Source organism: Oxyura jamaicensis, chromosome 9 (genome assembly GCF_011077185.1).
Source record: "Oxyura jamaicensis isolate SHBP4307 breed ruddy duck chromosome 9, BPBGC_Ojam_1.0, whole genome shotgun sequence".
NCBI lineage: Eukaryota > Metazoa > Chordata > Aves > Anseriformes > Anatidae > Oxyura > Oxyura jamaicensis.
In genome coordinates, this window is record NC_048901.1 from 20,051,552 (window position 1) to 20,066,161 (window position 14,610).

The 14,610-nt window shown below is 39.1% G+C and overlaps 1 protein-coding gene across 11 annotated transcripts in view; it reads right to left on the reverse strand.

Annotated features, from left to right (window-relative positions):
* The window catches only part of NLGN1 (neuroligin 1), a 419,732-nt gene that overhangs the window by 237,350 nt on the left and 167,772 nt on the right, over positions 1 to 14,610 (reverse strand). Inside the window, exon 1 of one of the 11 annotated variants that reach the window (XM_035335001.1) lies at positions 5,577 to 5,688. The exons of 9 other annotated variants lie outside the window; for them this stretch is intronic. In XM_035335001.1, the coding sequence (XP_035190892.1) occupies positions 5,577 to 5,658 (82 nt within the window). In that variant the 5' untranslated portion in view covers positions 5,659 to 5,688. Of the gene's footprint in view, positions 1 to 5,576; positions 5,689 to 14,610 lie in introns of those variants that run through there. One more of the 11 variants, XM_035335002.1, reaches the window with a different exon arrangement.

Genomic DNA, 14,610 nt, shown 5'->3' on the forward strand with positions numbered 1-14,610 from the left:
TAGCAACAGCTTTTGGAGAGGAAGAGAACAGCAAGACATAAGGAAGGAAAAGAATGCAGGGGGGTAATAAAGGAAATCACAGCTCTGCAGAAGAAAGCGGCAAACTTCCACTAACAGGCAAACATTCAACCCAAGCAATCTAAACAAGTTACATCCCTCCTACTTCAGTTACTTAACAGAAGACCTTGTTTTCTTGAGAAGGAAGCCCAAGTTAATGTAATTCCATTTTGCCCATATTTATTAAGTACTAACAACATGATTCACGGCATTTGAAAAGTCACTAACAAGAGCTGGAAACCTCCCATATGCAGAACGTAATTCAGGTAATTATTATTAGCCATAAATATTGATAAAACTATGAATTATAATGCTATTAGTGGAATAGGACTGATGTAAACAGAAAATATGTCTAGCTGTGAAGTGCTGCTTGGGTAATACTGATGCAAATAAAGATACTGTACAAATTGAAAAGATGGGCAAATAGAGTCACTTTGTAAGAAAAAAAGACAGATGATAGCACCTATAAATGGGTATCTGATACGCTATTTCTTGAAATCAATACATGTTCTGAGCATGCTATGAATTCAGTACCAGATACTAAGAGCAGCAAGACAAAAAAGAAAAATACAACATTAAGAGGAGAAATTATATTAATAATGCAATCGGTGAAGGCCAAGTTTACACTTTACAAGACTGAATGCCAAATTCACTTGCTCAAGAACAAAAGGCAAGCTAAGTACCTATGATCTGCATAAAAGTGAAATCAACAGGTAATTGTTCATTATTGAAGCCAAATTGCTCATTACTAAACATTAGAAATTAAATCTGTTTGCCAAGTCTGCCATTATTTTCAAATTATTTTCATGCATGTGCATATAAAAAATGAATTTATATGTTGAAAGACCTGAAGAAAGAGTTAAGATAAGATGACTTTGATTGACCAGGACATATTTGAACATGAAAAAAACATTAAAGGGATGGGAAAAAGAAAAATCCCTTGATGTTAAATAGTCAGCTATTTTGCTTTCTTTCCGGTATCTCAAAATGAGTAAGGCTGATGCAGGTAGAAAGTGTTGTGTTTGAAAGAAATTAAAACATTTACTCAAATTTAATTAGCCCAGTTATTTTTGTACAATCTGGTTTGTCCATGTGTGCACTAAGAAAAGGTTTTTTTTATTAATGTACATCTGTCAAACAGTACAAATCTAAAGTGCGGAATACATTTGCATCCTTTTCAGCTCTGCTGAAACAGAGGAAAAAGGGAATTATTGATGCATTCAAACACTGCGCATCTTGCTTTGTAATGTAATCTGTTGTTATTTTTTTTCCCTTAACACCTACACAGCTTATGCTCCTAGCTAGTACAGTTTAGAGAATAAATGTGGACCCAGGGTATCTACTTCCAAAGAAGAACTTGCAGGAAGCTGTTTGCAGATTTGCATATTGTTATTTAAGAACATGAGAGTCAAGTTCAAGCTTTCGGTTCTTCAGGCACTTAAATAGGCTGAAATGATTTTTGTTGTTTCTGGAGGTCATATCTTAATGTCCAATACGGCAACACTACCTGTTAATGTAAACGCCTCTTTCCCTGCAGACTTTCATAAAAGAGTCAGAAGCTATTAAACCACGTACAGAACAGAAAACATTTTCCTCTGGAAATGAAAACACCTGTTGCACTGACTATATTCATAATGATCCTACAAACACAAACCAAGAGCCAGAGTGATAACATGTAAGCCAATAAACCTTTATATTAAGGAGGTTTTGTGGGAATATGCCTAAATTGTAGAGAATTGAGTCTCTGAGAACTGCACGTAATCACAAAACACTTCTAAGATGCAAAAGGAGAGCCTGGTCAGCAAAGAAAAGAAAACATGGCTATGATTTACCACTTGCAATTGGCATAGCATAAGTCACCACGTGCAGTAAGAGTGTTGCATTGCCTCAGTACCAGCCACAAAAAAAAAGAAACATTAAGGCATACCTTGAATCCTTGAATACTGTTGAACAGAATTACCATTTTTTTGCACATTTACCAAGGAACAGCTAGGATGGGAGCGGAAGGAGAGGACAAAATATCATGGAAGAAAGGAAGAGGACAGGTAGTCAACTTAGTTGAGTATTTGCTGTGGCTAAAGGAAGAGAGTTGCCTGCTGCACTATTCTGGAAGGTTGAGTTGCCCAAGCTCAACTCCTGCAACCATAGGCTCTTATAAATGAGATGCATTCCTCCCAGGGAAATGGAGCATAGCAAGTACTTATGGCCCTCTTCATTCCACTTTGTTTTGCAACAGCTTCCGAGCAGTGTGCACAGGAATTAAGCACCAGTCTTTCCCCTCATCGGAAAAGGGATTTTTAAAAGATGTTACTTAGAGGTGGCTTATGCAGACAAGTCACAGAATCAGGCAGCACTGCCAAAAAAAACCACGTGGGTCTTCTGGGAGCAGACTGGTAGGGATGAGTTTGTAGAGGAAGAGCAGCTGACAAACTGAAACCAAGGGGGAGGGACACCACCTAACTAGTAAGTGCAATACTTGCCTAAGGACATGAAGGACCATCTATTTAGCCTACACTCCAAAGTTCTCCAGGATTCCTTCCTAATGCTTGGCATAGTTTCTCAGTTTACTTCTGGCAGGAACATTCTAAGGAACAGGTCAGAAGCCTGCTCACAGCTGTGTGTTTTTTTCACCTCCCAACTGTTTAACAGCCCACAGTATCTAAACCATCACTAGGAGGTCTGAGACTAAGAAGTCCATTTCAGACAACACCTGTGCAGGGGACAGACTGTTCCACAAAGCTAAAGAGTGGCTGTGAACTGTCATGCTGTCCAATAAATACTTTAGACCTCACTACCAGATCTCCTAGATGAGATCTGTTTGAATGCATTAACAGAAGAAAAATAAACATCTTAATTCCTTAAAGTCTCAGTTTATCTGCTAGGAGAGTTGTGCCTCACATGGGCAGGTCACACTGCTTACGGCTTTGCAGGAAAACACTGAGTCTGCAGTGATGAAGATGCTTAAAAACATCCAAGCTGAAGAGAATGGAATTGGGTCATATAATCTTGAACCCCACTGATTTGCTCTCCCATCTCATAATATGCCATTTAACATCACATAATTATTGGGACTATGTGCTTACAAAGAATAATTATGTAGAAGATGGTGTTTCAAGAATTCCTATAATTTTTCATGTTTTTAGAACCCTACTAGATTTCTTAGCACATTTAGCAAGTCTGTTTTTTTATGTAAAGAAGCTAAGAGGAATAAGTGATCTAGGCAACAAATCGTACTTCCTGTCCTCTGCTATTGTACATTAGCTGCTATTCCTTTTAAACTTCCCTTGCATCTTGAAAGCAACACAAGGGCAGCGAAACTGTTTTTATGCAACACGCATGGTTCTAGCATTTTTCTTTTAATTCAAAGAAGATGTGTTCTTACTGCAGAGCTCCCTCTTCATTTTTCAGTAAACAGAAGTTATAAACATTTTTAGAATGATGCCAGTGCTTTGACTTCTCTATGCTGCTGCTTCTAAATTGGTCAGAAAGCAAGAGGTAAAGTGTGATCACAGCAGTTTAATTGGGATGGACAACACCTGGATAAACTAAAAAGAATTTGGGATGTATTTATGTAAGTGGTACTCAGAGGGCATCTCTGATGAGGATAAATCTCTATCAGTGTATTATTGCTAAAAGATGCTATTAACTAAAGCCAAGTTTTAAAACACAAGAACTATTAGAAGCTTTTATGTTATGGGATTTGCTTACAGAGCTCATATGTTGAGTTGCTCACGTGCACTGCTTTGCTTCTCTGGTGCTGTCCTACAGCCAATAAAGATATTGGCAGCACAACATTCAGAGGAGACAAGCACCAACACCAGGGCTCTAACTCATTGCTCCAACAAGCAGGTGAGGCAGGAAGCATAGGGCTTGTCCCCACCTGGGCTCAGGTGCCATACTTTAAAAGCTTCCATAGAAATACACACAGGAGATCCTTGTATTACCTGGCACAAGACTCAAAGAATTTAATTGAACACACTTGACATCTATTTGACCACTATCCCTTTTCCTCACCCTGAATACAATTTAATTCTCAAAAGCAGCACACAAGATACACTCCTGAGAAACCCTCCTAGCAAGTCTAGTCAAGACCTATGTTTTTCTAATGCTGTTCTCCATTTCTTAACAGCTTCCTGTAGGTTCGGGGTAGAAGAGTCCTTACACTACTTACTGCTGTTTCACAAGTTTGTTCTCCTCAATCAATTGCATTCCTCAGTATTAATACTTCACACAAGTGATAATCCTGTCTCTTACCAAGACCGTATATTTTGTCTGAGAGATTATTCATGTCTTATCAGTTCCATGTAGAGAGCACTTTTATCAGTCACCTTGTAGCAGGATAAAAAATATCTTGTTGGCGGTTGGTCTAGCAAAAGAATTAGAAGAACCACCTCAAAGTGGCAGGTTACTCTGAAGTTTGATCAACTAACACAAATAATACAGATCCAGCTGACTATTTCTGCAACCTTGTGGCTCCATGAATCATAGGAAGCAAAAGATACAATTCCTTTGAGAAGCAAGGCAGGTAAGAGAATACTGCAGATTAAAAATTTGTGCCTTTCGGTGCTGGAAAAAGACTTTCATTACTCCTGTGTTGCCAGGGATATTTTTCATTATTTTGAGACCTTTTATAGACCCATACATGGGAAAAATTAACACTTCAGACTAGATGATATCAAATTTAGCTAATGCATGGAGGTACTCAGTAACCTTAAGAGTTACTGTGGCATCACAAAACAGAATTACCCTGCTTAAATTTACTTCTGTCAGTAGGTTTTGTTTAATCTACAGTCCACAATAATGCAGTGAAGACATGGGACTGAGAAGAGGTTGAAGTCATCTGCTCATCAGAAGTCATTTAATAAAAAGTAAGTTGTAATGGTAGCTGGAGGGAAAAATCAAATACCAGAAATGAATTCAGGCTCTGCGATCGAACTGCAGTTTCATTGATTAACGTCTGCTAAAATAAACTGCTAGACTGTAGACTCACCCATTTATTGCCTTCCCCATGCTTTGGTTGCTATGATATCCTTCTAAAGATACGTAGCAATTACTCATCTGGGAGTTGCAGGCAGGCAAAGGACAGGACAAGCAAAAATTCCCAATTAAAATGGATGATTAACAAATAACCCAGATTTAATTAATCTTGTGCCCATACTGTAAAGCTCTCAGAAAACCTTTGCACCCATCAACAGTAAAAATTCTTATTCTCCCCATTAATGTAATAATTTTCCTGTTCCCTGATTAGCCAGAGCTAAGTATTTCCAACAGACGCAGAGTCTGGGAAGTATTAAATAAAGCGGAGGTGGAGGCACATTTTGCACAGATGGGCTCAGAAGTAATGAAAAGCTCAGGGTTGTTATTTTAGAGTACTAGAGCACAGACATCCCTAAAAATTTATGAAAACAGACATAAATTCCCTTTTCTCCCTCTACATTCAGCACCACCCCTACTGCCATTAAACGTTATTCCAACCAGTTCTGCCCAGCACCTCCCAAGCCCTCCGCGCACTCACCAGCCTGTCCAGAAGTAGGATGTAGGACACTCCCATCCATCCTGCACACTAGCCAGCCCTGAGAAAGCAGAGCTGCACAATCCCATGCTCCTAGCTCTAGTTAACACTGCTGGCAACAGGGAAGTGCAAACCAAGCTCCCTTGTGAAAATCAACTCATTTATGCGCTACCCCTAATGAGAGATACCTGCAGTAACAGGCATGGGAGGGCTGAATGGCCCTCAGCTGAGGGCACAGGCAGATGATAACGGTGATGTGCAGGTGGAAGGCCCAGCGCCGTTAAGTGCTAGGAAGTTTATTTCTGGTGGCAATGTGAGAGAAGGAGAGGACATGGTTTGCTTCAAATCCCTTAATAGCTTTGCAGCGTGTTTAGGTGAAAAAATATATAATAAATAATAATTTCTACTTGTAAGCAGAGCAACGGAAATCACTAAAAAATATAACCTCATAGAAGTGGGAAATTAAAATCTCTAAAACATAGATGTGCAGATACCCTGAGATTTTCAGATAGCAGCAGCAGCATCTGGATAAAAGTATGCCTACACCACCCAGACACACAGCTTCAGCCATTTGCTCGGCCCTGTCTTCCGTGTTTCTGAACAAAAAAAAAAAAAAAGCTTTTTTTTTTTTCACTAACACAGTTGAAAATGACTCATATTTGACCACGTGCCATACCAATGCACTCACAAAAGCAACACTAGACCTAGACTTAGAGAAATGTCTGCATTTCCACTTGGCCGCCACATATACATCTGTGTGTGCGTATACATGCACATGTATACACGTGTGCTTGTGTAATAGCACAGCAGGGTGCCATAAAAGTGAAAAAGGGTCACCGTTCTCTTTCCCTGGATGCAATATTACTGTTGCATTACTTGGGACCATCTGAGGGTAGAAGTGAAATAAGGTCTGCAAGGAAAGTTTTATTACAACTGATAATATGGGAAGGAGAAAAAAAAACTGAGACTCAGCTAAAACCTTGTCTTCAGTTTTGGTACAGGAGCAGTCCCCTTCAAGTTAAACACAGCTAAGAAAAAATGTTTATGTTAAAGAATTCAAGAAAAGAGATGTTGGGTATTCACAGAAGAGACTAAAACAAGGTGATCAGGACTTTAGTCCATACCAATGGTATAACTATTTGACCTGCAACATTTTCACGTCCTTGTAGCAGGCAAATTCAGTACCCTTGATAACTGAAGATTCAATCCAAATTAGCAAACGCTGGTTTCTGGATTCTCAGTATATTTGGGTAGATTTTAAGCACAATAATGATGCTTTCCAAACCAAAACCTCTCATCCAAGCACTGTACTCATCTACTCTTGGAGCGACTCACTGGGATACTGTGGAAGAGTACAGCGCGTACAGCTGTGGGGTTGGACCCCTCCAGAGAAAACAACAACAGACTGGAGTGACTGAGAGACAAAGGATGGAGACAGACAACAGCAGAAAATATTGCCCACCATCAGCCCTGTTGATGGAAGAGCAATAAGAAACGGAGCTCAGAGGCCTGTAGGGACTTCAGAGACTCATAAAGGATGTTTCTTCATAGGAAATTATTTCACAGGAGGAAGATCGTGAATGAACACAACTGAGACTTGAACTTCCACTGAAATCTTAAATACATAATCTTTTTCTTCATGAGAATGACTTGGGAGTAGCAATACAGAAGTAACTTTAGTACACATTAACTGTAATATTGCTGTTCAATCTATAAACCTTTTTGGGGGGTGAATGAAGGCACCCATTCCCATTTACAACTCTGAAATTTGAATCTTGAACACAGTGACGACAAGGGAAGTGTCACCGCTGATTTTAATGCAGCTAGCATTTCACAAAAAGAATTTGGATTTATTCCCCATACTATTCATAAGAAAATAAATTAAAAAAAAAAAAAAAACTACTATATTCAGTGTTATACTGATGTGAGAAATGATATAAGAAAATAGTGACACTGAATAACAGAGAAATGATATATATTGCTTTAGTTATATCTACACATTTTAATGTGTTTTATAACAATTTGTTAGAGCAGCATCTGTTATGAATTTACTAATATGCTTTTCAGGGAGCTGAAGAACCGAGCTCCACCTATTAATCATGAAATACATATCAATGAATAATTTATAAATGGTACCTTTATTCAAAGTGCTGCCAATTAACTAAACAGCCGCTGCATTCATAATTGTATCAGTCACCTCTAAACTTTCAACCTTTATCAAAATTTCAAATACAGAGGCATAGAAAATGAATGAAAAGTAAATTTTTCGTGTCACGAGGACACTGATATTCTTTGGCATCACTGACATTCTCCAGGAAAAGCAGTTCCGAACCCTTTCATGTAAAATACATATATATTTCTATTTCACACCCCGCAGCTTTTTAAAGACGATCGTAACTGCACACTGTATATACGGTAAAATAAAAATAGGTAGTGTATCTCTACAAAAGAAGTAAAGCAAGGCTAAAAATAATTCTACCAAAAAAGACTACATGCTGAAGCTTTGTGTTTCTATGAATTTCTTCTGCAACTCAGGTAGAAAGCTGTAATTTTTTTCCCAGGGCCATGCCCTTTCCTGCTCTTCCAACTGCATAACAAACCAAGCTACTACATTCATTCTTCTGTCTTCCAGTCCCAATCACCACAGCGAGATGTTTACTTCAAAACCAGTGTCAAAACATTTGTACAGCAAGACAGAAATGCAGGAGGCCTCTCTTTCCTACTTTTTTTTTTTTTAATTAAAAAGATAAATAATTGCAAGCAGCCACATTAATTCAAGATTAAAACTGCAACTGTAAATCACAAAGGGTCACATTTAATGGTGACATAAACAGAAGTCAAAATTATCTGCATACATTTTTAATGTAAATTGGGGTTATTTGCATGTCCAGAAAGAAAGAAGGATGGTAGCAAATAAAAAAAAGGCAATCAACTGTCTTGCCTTAAAGCTTCGTGTTGGTTTCCCTTGCCTTGTACAGAAAGGCCCTCTGGCCTCTCAGCATGGAGGCTGAGCTAACGCCGACTTCCTGATGTGTAAGATGCAGCTGTGATATTTAGCTAATTGAAAAACATGCTTGAAAGTGCATTAGTAAATTTTGAAAAGATTGGGCTATAACAAGGTGTTATTCACACAAGCCCTGGATTCAGCCCCCAGATTTTTTAGGTTTTCATTGGCCATGTCAGTTTGGCAACCTTGCAAATTTGATTTTTTTTTTATTCTCCGACTTTCATAATTAGTTTATTTGGCTTAGTGTGGAACGCCTCTGATTGCAAAATATCCACCAGACACATGCAGATCTATAACATCCATTTTGAAAGCGTGTAGGTTGCAATTTCTTCGACTTCCAATAATGTACCGTGGAGGGTGTTGTCATCTGTTTGTATTCCTGTGTAATGTTATAGTGCAACATTATAGTTTTATGTGGACACGAACCCATAATATATACATGTATATTTGTATGTGTTTAGGAATACACAGACAAATAGGAATACATATCCAAAACAAAAAGAAACATTCACAGCACATACATATTTAGTGAAAGATAGTGGTTAGCCTTGGGGATAAGGGGAATGCAATTGTGGCATGTGTTATTGTTCTCACAGTATGGAACAATTTAAAAAAAAAAAAAAAAAAAAAGCAGAGAGACAACAGCAAAAGCACCCAAAGGAACAACAAATTCTTGAGAACACGAAGAGAAGCCAAAACAGAAGATGCATCTACCTCATCCTGCAATACAACTTCATTTTAGAGGAAAGATATAAATGAAAAGTCAGTGAACGTGTAGATTGGTAATTGAATATCTCTGTAACTACCCTAGTTATCAAGGGATTTCATCTACTTGTACTCAGACATGTTTTTTTTAAAACCAAGGCAAAATTATAAAAACTATTAGGGAGTACTTTAAGATAATATTTTAAAGTATATAATAAGAATAAAGGAACATCTATTTTACGTCTTACAACACCGACCAAACCGCTTCAGTTCTAGAAACTATAGAGGTAATGCATTTTCATGGGGACTTCGGCATCCCTGACATACAGCGATGTAATGCAGCCGTCGGGGTTTTGTCTAGCAGGACGAAGGATACCCCACAGGCATTTCCGAGCTCACCACCGAATGCTGCCAGCAGGGGAGCACATTACCGCATGATACGTGTTAGGATAATTGTTGGCTCAAAAATATCTTCTAATGGCTGCTTTCTAACTTGGAATTTTGAAATAGTTTTGATCATTTTCCATATAGACACAAGCAGCAAGAGGAGGAAATCCTCTAAGAAAATGGTTTTAAAATCTTTTCCTATGATTTGCATTTACACTTTAAATAGCTGAAATTAACAGATGCTGGGACTCTAAGCATTTTTCCCTTAGATCTTTAGTCATGCCACAGAGGCAAGCCAAGTAAGTGAACTAGGTTGAACCTTCACCAAACTAAAGTTAGTAACAGGCTGGAGGCTACAATCATGTCCACTGTCCCCATCAGCAGGCAGCTGATGGATCTGCTAAACGGATGGCATATGAAACCAAAATGAACAAAATCCTGTTTTCATTCTTAAAATCCATTTGCTAAACAAAATAGGTCTTGTGTTCCCATCGGTAAAATCCTCACTAGCAGCAGCAGTGCTACACGCCATTCCTGCAGAAGGAGGAAGGAGATGGTGATGGAGATACCCCGAGGCAACAGGCTGAGCATCCAGTGGTGATGCAGGATGCAGCGGGCAGACGATAGCGCTATTTTAAAGCAAGGCTACCAAAAAAAAATGCATTAAGAAAGAGCCTTGATGGGAGGAATCTGAAAAGGCAAAAACAGTGATGGAAATGCAAGGTGACTTTACAGATCTTTCCTAATTTTTAAAGGTCTGAGAGTGTTACCTAGAGGTTAAGCACCTGCTAACACTGTTGGTGCTTTGACTGACCCACGGCCACCACCAGGACTGCTGTCCGTACCTGTACACTCCTGTTCTTGTGCATTGCATTTTGTTGCACTTTGTTGCACTCTTTTCACCCTTTTCAATTTCTTACTGTTTCCTCATTTTAATTCCTTTTTTTTTTTCTCACTACCTTGTCTGTTCATCTCCATCATACAAAGTTCAGCAATACAGAAAGCCAAAAGCCATTTACTGCCATTCATTTCCTTCCCCTCTACCTATTTGTACCCTATATATATATCCTTGCTGCATCTTTACTACCTCAAACTGCAGAGATGGATAAAATTAATGAAAATTGGGGAATTAACAAAACAGAGAAATGCCACCACTTTTTTTTTTATTATTATTATTCATGAAAATACTTCAGTGAGCATTTTCCCTGCAATCCATCAATAGTGCCTCTTTGCAACGTCCTGTCATTGAAGGATTAAGACACAGTCATCCAGATGATGCTGAATACGATGCCAAAAACCAAATGTGCAGAGTGGAACGATAGTTGTAGTTCTGACAGATGGCAAAAGTTTTTGCATTTTTGGATGATTTTTTTCTTAATATATATATATATTTAGTCTAAAGAAGATTAATATTTAGAGAAAATATTTTTTTAAGTTATTTTTTCATGCAAAGAAAAAGAATGTAAAGTAATTAACTTCTGCGCCTGTGATTGACATATTTTGTACAACTACCCAGACCTCTCCTGGGCTGTCTGTTTGCTCTTAGTCAGTAAGGACAATGGCATCCTGAAGTTATCATTTCTCATTCATTTCACTGAATGTCATTCTCAGGTAGAAGGGAAATTAAGTGATTAAACAGGAAGAGCACTGAGCTGTCACTGGAAAATTAATATTTTCAAATTAACTTTAGACAAAGGATGCGTAAAATGTAAGTTATGTTGATGAAAACAAGCAGTTTCTCTGTAATAAATATGTAAATCAAGCCATTGATCTATCAGTTATTATGACAGTCTAATGTCTCAGGAAAACTTGCTGCGATTCCGAGCCACATGCAATGATGAATACATATGGTAGCAGATCAAGGTGGTAATGCACAACCGAGTACTTGGAATGCTAAAAAAAAAAAAAAAACACCTTTTATCAGGTAATTTTTAATACAAACAGCTTCTAAATGCAAGAGCTTTATCTGTCACTGTTAATTAAACCTGTACTTTGTCAACATACGATAATCCATTTATTACAGTAAAAGCCACTACATTTCAAACCACTCACAAATTACAAACCATAATTGCTAGGATTATTCTATTTCCAAGTGTAGGCAGCAAAGCCACCTTAAGATTCAACAATGGTGAGATAATTTTGAAGTGTAACCATAGCTCTATCTCACAGTCCATTGGCTTTAGTATTGGCAGCAGACAAGTTGTAATTTTTCATTTCCTAATTAGATTTAGCCATTAATTTAACTATTCTATCATATTGGTGGGATAAAACAACCCTATTTGTTTGGTCATTTTTTTCCTCATTTCTTTCACTAAATATTGTCTGATAAATGTCATAAATAAATAATAATAATAAAAAAAAAAGAGCAAACAAGGACATAAATACACACAAAGACCTTGCCACATCCACTCCGTCCACATGATTACTGAACTTTTGAGCACCTGACTTCCAAACCCAACTCGTGGCCCTCCAAGAACTCTATTTTGTAAGCACGCCTGGGGAAATTGGGCACTCTGGGTGGGATTCCCAAAAACTACCTAGAAAAGCTAATGGAGACTGCCCAGGAGGTGAGAACACCATTAAGCCCACCACAGGGTGCAGGTGCCTCACTCAGTGCTGCCGGCATCAGAGGGGGATTCGCGGCACCCGCTGCGATTTCGGGAGCCGGCAGATGGGCTCCGTGCTGTCGGTGTGATACTCCCTGTTAGATGCTGCCATTCACAAAGCAGAGCCCCGTTATCAGGTTGGGTGAATGTTTCAAGACCAGTTCAATACCAAGTCAAACAGATTAGCGTAAATCACCTTTAATGCTGGTTCAGGCTACCCTGGCTGTCTCCGGATCGACAGGGAGTGAGAATGGCTGCTTTGGAGGCAGCAATCACTCGCAGGGACAAGGTAACGAGACAAAAAGGCAGCACGGTGGTTACCTCTTAAATTACTACAGCCGGTCCCAAAATAATCCTCTACCACTACATTTATGCACCTAAATCATTCTTTTCAAAAAACTGAGTGAGGGTCATTCCTGCAAAAAAGCATAATAGAAGGAAGCAATACAAGTCACTTTTCTTCTGCACACTACTGAGAGAAAGAGGTAAATGTTCCACACCAGTCTCAGCATGAGAGAATTCAAACTCCCATCATTTACCCATTTCGTAGTGCTCCAGCCACCTGCTCTGGCCAGAAGCACTCTCTATTCTCCATGACTGTGTGAAAAACATCTCAAATGTTCAAATTAACTAGAGCCAAAGATGTGTGTGAGCGGGGGGCTAAAGCACCTACTTACGACAAGCAAGAAGGAGGGGTTTGGGTGCTGAGCCCTTCTCTGGGGACGGCTCTCGGAGCGTTTCACCTAATAGCAGTTTACACCATACTGGGGTGAAGAACTTGGCCTGGATCTGTGCTGACCCAGGCACCTCCCTCAGTGGCTGAACTGCAGACAGACCATGTCTGATCGGCCCAGCTCACTTGAGGGGGGTTTTAGCAGAATGGCGGAGATTTAACTGGAATGGACAATGCTCTCCATGCTGAATAACCTCAGGTGCTCCAGTGGGAAATGGAAGGTATGAATATGATCTCCCTGAGGCTACAGTGAGCCCAGATTTTCAGTCTTGCAAGCCTGGATGAGTGCTCTATCTACTGAAATATTGTATAAACCTCACAAGTCCTGATTCGGCCATTGTACTCTGTGCGCTCATCACATCAACCGTGCTTCAGCTGGGTAGGACTGCTACAGAGATGTAGGCAAACATTGCTTTTCGTGAGGATCCCAACAAGCCTTGGGTCTCAGATGAATCTATGTCATATGGATAAAGCAGCATTTTAGGAAGACAGGGATTTCTTCCCAATAAATAAGTATGAGCCCATTTGGGCTCAGCAAGGGATTTCAAAGAACACCCCTGCCCACTTGGAGTCATATATTTCTTAGTCTCCACTTCACGTGATCGAACCCCATCTTTTTACAAACAGCTCTAGCTGTAAAATTTGACTGCTCCCCGTCTTCCTGGGAAAGCCATAACTTAATGAAAGTATTTGCAAATAGATGTCAATATCTGAGATACAGCATAGGCATTATAACAAGGTAAATCTAACATCAAGTCTAACAACTGAACAACCCCCTTTGGAGTTGTTTCTTAAATTACTCCCATAAGTATTTTTACTGTTCTGTCTTTAGCATGAAACAACATCTAAATAAAAATGTACTCAGGAGTTGGTGAATAAGTTTTGCATATCACTAGGTCGGTGTCTGGACCTACTAATACGGGGTAAACAAAAATTCTTGAAGAATTTGCCTTGGTACAAGAAGGAAAAAATGTCTTATTTTATATATTTTCCTGGTGTTTTAGAGCTATCCTATTGAGAGGGCACTGACAGTGGTGAGTGCACACACTGCAGTGCTGACAGACACCCTTGGCAACCCATGGGAGATATGTTTGGAAACATGAAATGCAGACCTGAACAAACGATATGAAACTGTCCATCCTGCACACAGAGAAATGCATCTCATAGTGACTTCTCACTCATATTGTTATTTTTCCCTACTGAGCATCAAGACAAGAATCTCATTCTAAAATCGTTGAGATGTATGAGTGAACAAGGTGAGACTTGATACGTATGCTAAAAGAGCCAAGCTCTGAAGCTCTAAGCCACAGATCTGTTACATGTCACTGACACACAGTCCCTTGGTTTCATATAAAACCACAGCTTATGTTAACAATGAGATTTGCTAAACCTGAAAAAACATGAGAGGGGCTGCTCCTGACACTCAGAGACAGAGCGAATGACCCTTGGGACAGATAAGCAAATCTTTCTTCTATGTGAGGAAGTACCAGAAGGCTAATTAATCCTTACGCGTAATCGTAAGTCACCCAACCAAAAAAGCAAGGTCAAACTATGAGTTTGTGAATCACTGAAAATTGTGAGGCGTTGCATTTTCTGTTTTCAA